This window comes from Dromaius novaehollandiae, chromosome 12, assembly GCF_036370855.1.
Source record: "Dromaius novaehollandiae isolate bDroNov1 chromosome 12, bDroNov1.hap1, whole genome shotgun sequence".
Classification (NCBI taxonomy): domain Eukaryota; kingdom Metazoa; phylum Chordata; class Aves; order Casuariiformes; family Dromaiidae; genus Dromaius; species Dromaius novaehollandiae.
In genome coordinates, this window is record NC_088109.1 from 8,857,534 (window position 1) to 8,865,221 (window position 7,688).

The 7,688-nt window shown below is 67.8% G+C and overlaps 1 protein-coding gene across 1 annotated transcript; it reads left to right on the forward strand.

Annotated features, from left to right (window-relative positions):
• The first annotated feature begins 944 nt into the window (after window positions 1–944).
• BARX1 (BARX homeobox 1) lies at window positions 945–4,899 on the forward strand. Its single transcript, XM_064518873.1, has 4 exons — window positions 945–1,500; window positions 3,185–3,473; window positions 3,632–3,716; window positions 4,200–4,899. The coding sequence occupies exons 1-4, from the start codon at window positions 1,296–1,298 to the stop codon at window positions 4,362–4,364; spliced, it is 744 nt and encodes a 247-aa protein (XP_064374943.1). The 5' UTR covers window positions 945–1,295; the 3' UTR covers window positions 4,365–4,899.
• The last annotated feature ends 2,789 nt before the right edge of the window (window positions 4,900–7,688 follow it).

Sequence of the window (7,688 nt, forward strand, 5' to 3'; positions counted from 1 at the left end):
GGGCGCGGAAACCGCTTGTTTTCGGCGAAAGCCAGAACAAGGAGCTCGGCGCCCCCCGCTCCGGGGGACGAGCCCGGCCCAGCGCCGCGGCCGGGGGGTCCCGCCCTGGGCTGGGGGGTCCCGCCCGCGGCCGCACAGCCGCGTTGGCCACTTTCGGATTTTGTTTTTGTTTGTTTCCCTTGGAAGTTGCATCGCCCCAAACGCTCCTTCCCTCGGGCAACGGCACGGGCGGCCCCGCTGCGGCCAAACGCCGGCCCGGGGCACCCGGGTACCCCCGGCTTCCTCGCCACCAGCCCCCGCCCGTCCCGTGTCGCCTAAGTTTCCTCCGGGCGCTCGTGGCCGTCGGGGCTCTCCCGCCCGCCCGTCCCGCCCGCGGTGCTGGGGACGTGCCCACACCGCTCGGGAGCTGCCCGCCGTCCTGCGCGACAGAGGCTGCGGGGACGGAACGAATCTCGTTGAACGGGGCAAAACGCTCGTACGACGAGCGCAAAGCCGCGGGCAGCGCTGTGCCCTGCGCTGCGCTTCGCTCCCCCGCCGGCTCCCTGCAGCCGGTCGCAGCGGTTTGCCCGAGGCGTGGGGGCACCGCGGGCCGCGGGCGACGGCCCGGAGCGGCCCCGACGTGCGGCCTCGCTCGGGCCGCCCGGAGCGGCCGCGGAGCCGGGGACCGGGGACCGGGGGCAGGACGCGCCCCGGGGCGGCGGCGCAGGCCGAGGCCGGGGCTGCCCCGAGGGCGCGGGCGGCAGGTGCCGCCGGGGGGGAGCAGCCCGCGGCCGCGGCGCTGCGCCGGGCGGCATCGCCGGGCCGGGCCGGGCCGGGCCCGCCCGCGCGGGCGCCTCCTCCGCGGCGGGGCCACTGGCTTTATATGGCGCGGGATCAGGCGCTCCGCCGTAACCCCTGGCTCGCAGGTACCGGCGGCGCCGGCCCCTTCCCCCGCGGCGCGGCGCAGCACAGCGCGGCGCGGCCCCTCCCGCGCCCTCCCCCGGCGCCGACACCCGCGGGGCCGGCGCTATAATAGGCCGCCGCCCGCCGTCCCGGGCGGAGGAGCCTCCCCGCGGCGCGCCCCGTGTGCAGGCAGCGGTGCCTCCGCGCGGCCGGGCCCGTCCCGTCCCGTCCCGTCCCGTCCCGTCCCGCGGCGGTGCTGAGCCCCCGGGCGCCCAGCCCGGCCCGGGCGGCGCAGGGGCGGCGGGGCGATGGGCCGAGGCGCGGCGGGGCGCCCCGCTGCGCGGCTGCCGGGCGCGGCGGCCGGGGGGCTGCGCTAGGGCGGCGCGGCGGCGCCGGGCCCCGCGGCGGCGAGGATGCAGCACCCGCTGGAGCTGGGCGCCGCGCACTACTTCCCGGCCGAGGCCTTCCCCGACCAGCGCTCGCACCGCTACCGCAGCTTCATGATCGAGGAGATCCTCACGGAGCACCCGGACGCCAAGGGCGCCGCGCCGGCCGGGGAGCTCCTCAAGTTCGGCGTCCAGGCGCTGCTCTCGGCGCGGCCCTACCACAACCACCTCGGTACGTCCCGGCCGCTCGGGGCAGCGCGGCCGCGCTGGAGGGCGCCGGGCCGGGGGGAGGCGGCGGTGCCCGCCGCGGTGCCCGGCCCCGGCTCGGTCCCCGCGTCCCCCGAGCGCGGCGCCCGCTGCGGCCCGTCGGGTTTCCGCGAGCGCGCTCGGCGCCTCGCGTATCCTCCTCGCCGGGCGCCGGCGGCTTCGGGCTCGGCCCGTCTGCGGCTCCGCGGGCCTGCGGCCGGGAGAGCCGCGTCGGGGCCCCGGCGCCGTTTGCAGAAGCTCCCGCCGAATTCCAGGGGAAGGATTTGGTTGGTAGGTTTTTGCGTTTTCGGCTAGGGTGTAAATTACGGGATCCTGGGCGGTAATCAGTCATCCTGTACATGACTGCAAGAACCGACAGTTTACTTCGCAGACATAGAGTTAGCTGGAGGCCCGACATGCGTATATTCATCTTTAGATATATTTATTTGAAAAGAGAGCGAGCGCGCTATTTCTGCCCTGGTACAGCATCTAGAGCAACTGCAGTATCTCAGAAGCATAGCTGGTTATTTAAACGCGAGTATTTAATGCGCGATCGTGAAAGCTTTCATTTCCGAAGCTGCTTTGATCTGCAGAACCGTCGTTCTTTACCCGCAGAAAGGAACGAAATAGAGAGGTCCCAAAGTGTTAGTTCTCTTTTAAAAAGAGAAATAAAAAAGAATCGCGCCCGATAGCACGGCAGCAATATACCCTAGAATATCTGGAAATGAATATGGAAAGAATAATTTTAAAGACGGACAGAACTATTTAAAATACCGGAGCAAACAAACTGATGTGTGTCGCGCTCCGTGGCGGAGCTCCCGCGGGTTGGGTGGAAGCGGGAGCCGGTTCCCGTGCGGCAGCGGCGCGTCCGCGTGCTCCAGCCCCGCGATTTCTGCCTAGGCCGAGCAGAAGGAGCCCGCGGAGACTTCTTAAAAAATCCTTCCAAAATCCGGGTTGTTCCCCCGTTTTCCGAGCGGTGCGAGGCAGGCTCGGCCGTAACCGGTTCCGTTTAAGCTGACATCGCAGCGGCGAGCGGCCCCGTCCCCTCGCCGCCCCGGGGAGCCGCTGCCTCTTTCCGAGCGGCGCGGGGCGGCGGCGGCGCCCTCTGAGCTTCAACAACCTCCCGCAGGACGGCCCTGCTCCTCACCGGCGTTTCGGGACGCTGCCGTGCTCCGGAGACGTTTTAAGAGAAAATCCCTGGGGATCCGCTGCACGGGCAGGGACCGGCATCGCTGCAAACGCAGCGGGGCCGCGGGCGCGCTCGGGCCCGGCCGCCTGCGCGGCAGCGCCGCGGGGTATTAACGGGGATATCGGTTACGTCTTCTGCGGCCAAAATCCCGACGTTTATTAGGTGACGTTACAGGAGACCGTTTTTAAATTATTTTAAGCGATTCCCACTTGTAAACCCCAAATCATTCCGTAGGCATCCACCGCTGCTTTCAGCGCAAAACGTGACCCTGGAAACGTGGCGCCTGGGCCGGCGGAGCTCCGCGGCGGCCCCGCTCCGCTGCCGGGCGAGGAGGGCGAAGACCCCGGCGCCGCTCAGAGCCCGGTGCGGGGGAAGTGCCCCCCGGCCCGGCCGGCCTCGCCCCGGGCGCTGCCCCCGCGCGGGCCGCCCCTCACCGCGGCCGCGGGCGCCGGCGGGCTCTGACGGCGCCTCTCTCCCGCAGCGGTGCTGAAGGCGGAGCCGGCGGCCGTGTTCAAGTTCCCGCTGGCGCCCCTGGGCTGCTCGGGGCTGGGCTCGGCGCTGCTGGCCGCCGGCTCGGCGCTGCCGGGCGGCGCGGCCCCGCCGCACCTCCCGCTGGAGCTGCACCTCCGCGGCAAGCTGGAGCCGGGCGCCGCCGAGCCGGGCGGCAAGGCCAAGAAGGGGCGCCGCAGCCGCACCGTCTTCACCGAGCTGCAGCTCATGGGGCTGGAGAAGCGCTTCGAGAAGCAGAAGTACCTCTCCACGCCCGACAGGTAGGCGAGGGGCGCTGCCGCGGGCCGGGGCGCGCTGGGGCGGGGGGCCACGACGCGTTTTTGCTGCAGAAGGCCCGAAGCTGCGGCCCGGGCGCGGGGCAGCTCAGCGCCGGGCGGGCGGGCGGGCAGCGGCCTCAGCGCCTCTCTCTCGCCCGCAGAATAGACCTGGCCGAATCGCTGGGGCTCAGCCAGCTGCAGGTGAAAACCTGGTACCAGAACAGGCGGATGAAATGGAAGAAAATAGTAAGTTGCGCGCGGCCGCCCCTCGCTGCGCCGGGTGCCGCGGGCCGCGGCCTGGGTCGGGGTCGGCCGCGCCTCCGCCGAGAAGCCGGTCGCTCTCTTGCCGGCTCTCTGCTTCTGCATGTTGCGCTTGATCTGTTTTCTAAAGAAGGGGAGGCCCCAGGCCTGCAGAGGCAGCAGCGATGGGGAGACGCGGCGGTGCCCTGGCGCGGCGCGGCCGGGCGCCCTGCTCCGCTGCATCCCGCGCCCCGCCGGCGCGGAGGGCGACCCGCGCGGGTAGCGAGGGGCGGCAGAGGCGGCCGAGGCGAGCCGGGTCCCGACGGCAGCCGGCTGCGGGCCCTTCTCCTGAGCCGCGCCCCGGCTCGGCGCTGAGATACCGGGGAGCGGGGAGAGGGAGGTTTCTGCGGCTGCAGGGCTGCCGGCCGCGCCGCGGAGCGCGGCGTTGCGCGGGTTTCTTCCTCCTCTGCCCTCCTCCTGGCCCCGCAGGTGTTGCAGGGGGGCGGCCTGGAGTCCCCCACCAAGCCCAAGGGCCGCCCCAAGAAGAACTCCATCCCCAGCAGCGAGCAGCTGTCGGAGCAGGAGCGAGCCCGGGACGCCGAGAAGCCGCCCGAGAGCCTCGGCTCGCCCTGTGAGGTCAGCCAGGAGGAGTGACCGGCCCCGGCCCCGGCCCCGGCCCGGCCCGGCCCGGCCCGGCCCGGCCCGGCCGCCCCCGCCAGCGGCGCCGCCGAGGAGGGGCCGCCCCGGCGCCGCGGCGGCCGGGCCGGCCGGGCCCCCGCGCTGCGACGCCCGGTCCCCGCGGCGGGGTCACTTGTGCCGCGGTGCGGGCAGGAGGCGGCCGGCGGCCCGGCACCGTCCTGCCCCGCGAGGAGCGCCCGGGGGGACGCGGAGGGGCGGCGAGCGCCGAGCGGACTGTTCTTGCGTTTGGTCCCGATGAATTCAACGTCCCGGCCGGCCCCGTGCGCCGCTCCCGCCGCTCCTCCCCGCGCCGGCGGAGCGCTCCGCCGCGGACGCCGGTGTTGTGCGACGGCCCGGGCGGGCCGGGAGGACAGTGGATCCCGTCTTTCACACCTGCTCGCTCTCTAAAACCCTGTGGTGCCCCTAGTTATTCGAAAACTGCATTTTATGATCAGTTTTATTAATGCGAAGATATTTACTTTATTTCAATAAAGTATTTTATGAACTATAACTCCAGGTAATGTAATGCTTTTTAATATTTTTCTTCACGGAAGCAGATTAATCTATCAGGGATTCGAGTACAAGTTCATAGGCAGATCTACGGGAATAGAATAACGCACAGCCCTGTCCCAGGCGCTTTCCCAGGGTTATTTCTTCCATGTGTGGCACAGCAGCCGTTGCTATCGCTATCTGCTGAAGGTTTAGCCCGGCCTGTGACCAGGATCCGCAGTCTTTGCTGGGACTAATTTGGAAGGGAGCAAGGCGATACTTTCGCGTTTTTTAAATACATAATTCGTGACAAGTAAGTTAATTAGCTTCGGCACCGCGCATCCTAAAACGTGCTTTTTTTAATCGCGGTTGAGGCACAGCTTGCCTACGTGCGTCCGATACTACGTGAAAGCGAGCGGCTCGGCTAGCGGGCTTTACTCCTAAAACAAGCAGCTAATTTGCAATACGCGGCCCCTCCGAGCCCGCGACGCGCGGAAGGGGGTGCCGAAGGCGCTGGGGGTAGCACAGTCCGTCGCTGCCTGCGTGGCACTAAGGCCCGCGGGGGCAGCGGCGCGCGGTCCCGCGGAGAGCCCCGGCGCCCGGCCCGGCCCGGCCCGGCCCGGCCGCGACGGCGGACCAGGGTCACCGCCGCAGCCGGCGCTTCCCCGCCGCTCTTTGTTAATTGCTGCGACGTAGCAAGAAATCGTAGATTTTTTTTCCTTCTCTTTTCATTTTTTGAGTCCATGCTGTACTTTTTCCATTGAAATACCAAATTACAGAGCCTCTGCAGAGACATGCAATTATCATCATGCTGCAAAAAACAAAAACACCGCAGGAAGCGGCGAGAAGGCGGAGAGGGAGGGAAGAGAGGAGAAGGACCGAAGGGAGCCGGGCTACGTGTGGCGACGATGCCGGGCCCGGCGCTGCCCCGCGCCCCTCCGCCGAGGCGCAGGGGACCCCGGCCCGGGCGGACCCCTCGGGAGCCGGCGCGGCGCTTCGCGTGCGCGGCGGGATAACCCCCCCGGGGGTGGCAGGCGGGGAGGGGGCCTGGGCCAAGCACCTGGTACTAATTGGCCTTCCAATTAAAGGGAGCAATTAGCACCCTGCTAAAAGGAGGTCCCGCTGCGGGCTGAGGGGCCGGTTGGTGCGTCTCGTCCCGCCAGGAGCTGAGGCTGCTGTCCTCCCGCGCCCGGCCCAGGTGAGCCAGGAAGAGCCCCGCACCTTCTCGGGCCCGGCCCTGCAGGAGGGGCGCCGGGCAGGGCCGGCCCCGGCCCCGGGGACGCGCTAAAGGCCGCTAGCGGCGGCTGGGCCCGTCCCGGCGCGGTGCTGTCCAGAAGCGGCCCCGCGCTGGAAGCTGCCTGTGGGTAAACGCTCTCGGCGCCCGTTAACGGCACGAAGGCAGGGTTTGACGGGAAAGCAGTCGTGCGGACCGCATTTACGGGCTTTAAGTAAGCATAACCCCGGGCCTGCTCCCTGCGAGCCTGTTGCTGGGCCCACTGGTCAGCGGTGAAGCCCTCGGCGGATGCCGACGTGAATCTGTATTGATGCCGCTCAACTTCTGGCTCGTCTGTTCCCATTTCTTCTCACTTGCGGACGGTCTGTTCGTTTCGCAAAATTTGAAAGAATCCGGATTTGTTGCCGCAAGGCGCCCGGGCTCGGGCGGCGGTGGCTCCCGAGGGCGCTGCCGGGAAGGAGCAGCCTGCGCTCCCGCTGCGCCGCGGGTGCGCGCTCGGATGGTAACGAGAGGTGCTTCCTGTTTATGGAGCCGTAGCTGTATCCCAGGTTAAATAAACTCCAGGGATGAGCGATGGAGTGTTTGTAGGCACAGGATATGGCCGTTGCTGAGTAAACAGGAAGCAAGCTCGTATTCTTACACTAAAATGACTAGTATATATTTAAACAAATAACAATTAGATTGAAATGTTTCGTTTAACCTGCGGATAAGGATTAAGGTTTGGCAGGATGACGATGGCGGAGGCTTCACCGACGGCTGTTGGGCGGCGGGGCCGGGCAGAGCCCCGGCAGCGTGCGAGGTTTGCGCTTCCGCGGCCGCGGATCCCGCGGTGCGGCCCCGCGCCGCTCTTGGCGGCCAGGGCGCAGTCACCCTCTTCTGTGCATCAGAGCTCCGCGGATGTTTCGATTCTGTCACTTCTTTGTTACGGCTTATAGTCATTGTTTCTTGCTAGGTTATAGGCTAAGGACTTATCTATCTCGGTGCACTTGAAAACTGCAGCTCTTTATAATTAAAACGCAGATTCAGCGGGGCACTGACCTAAACTAACAATAGAATGGCAAGCTGCGTCCATCACAGATGTTGAACAGGGATTTGGAAATAGACTTCAGTTATCACTATCGCACTTACTCATATGGTGAAAAGAAAATATAAACATTATATCGCAAGTGGTGGACAAGCGATTATTTTTCACACACCATAAAGACATCATAAGGACAGTTCCCCTATACAGGGAGAGGGAAAAGCAGGAGCGTTTTATCCAGTTCGCGTCACTGCTTCGGGCGTACGTTCATCCCCCCGACAGCGGCTACGCCTGGGCGGTGCAGCGGCTGCACGGCGCGCCGGGGCGCTTCCCAGCGCGCTGCCCAGGGGCCGGGCGCTGCCCGGCTGCCGCGAAGCACACAACCGGCGCTGCGCTGCGTCTGCCCGCTCAGCGCCCGGGAGCGCAGCTGCTGCCTCAGGCTCGCACGGCCAGCGCAGCCCGGGGCGCGACAGCTCCCGCTGCCGCCGCCCGCGCTGGGCCCCGGCGGGCGGCTGCGGAGCGGGACCGGACCCATCGGGGGGACCTGGCGTCCGCC

Coding starts and splice junctions, on each gene's coding strand:
- BARX1 (XM_064518873.1), top strand. CDS start 1,296: ATGCAGCACCCGCTGGAGCTGGGCGCCGCGCACTACTTCCCGGCCGAG. Junction 1,501..3,184: donor GCCCTACCACAACCACCTCG/GTACGTCCCGGC, acceptor TCTCTCCCGCAG/CGGTGCTGAAGGCGGAGCCG. Junction 3,474..3,631: donor TACCTCTCCACGCCCGACAG/GTAGGCGAGGGG, acceptor TCTCGCCCGCAG/AATAGACCTGGCCGAATCGC.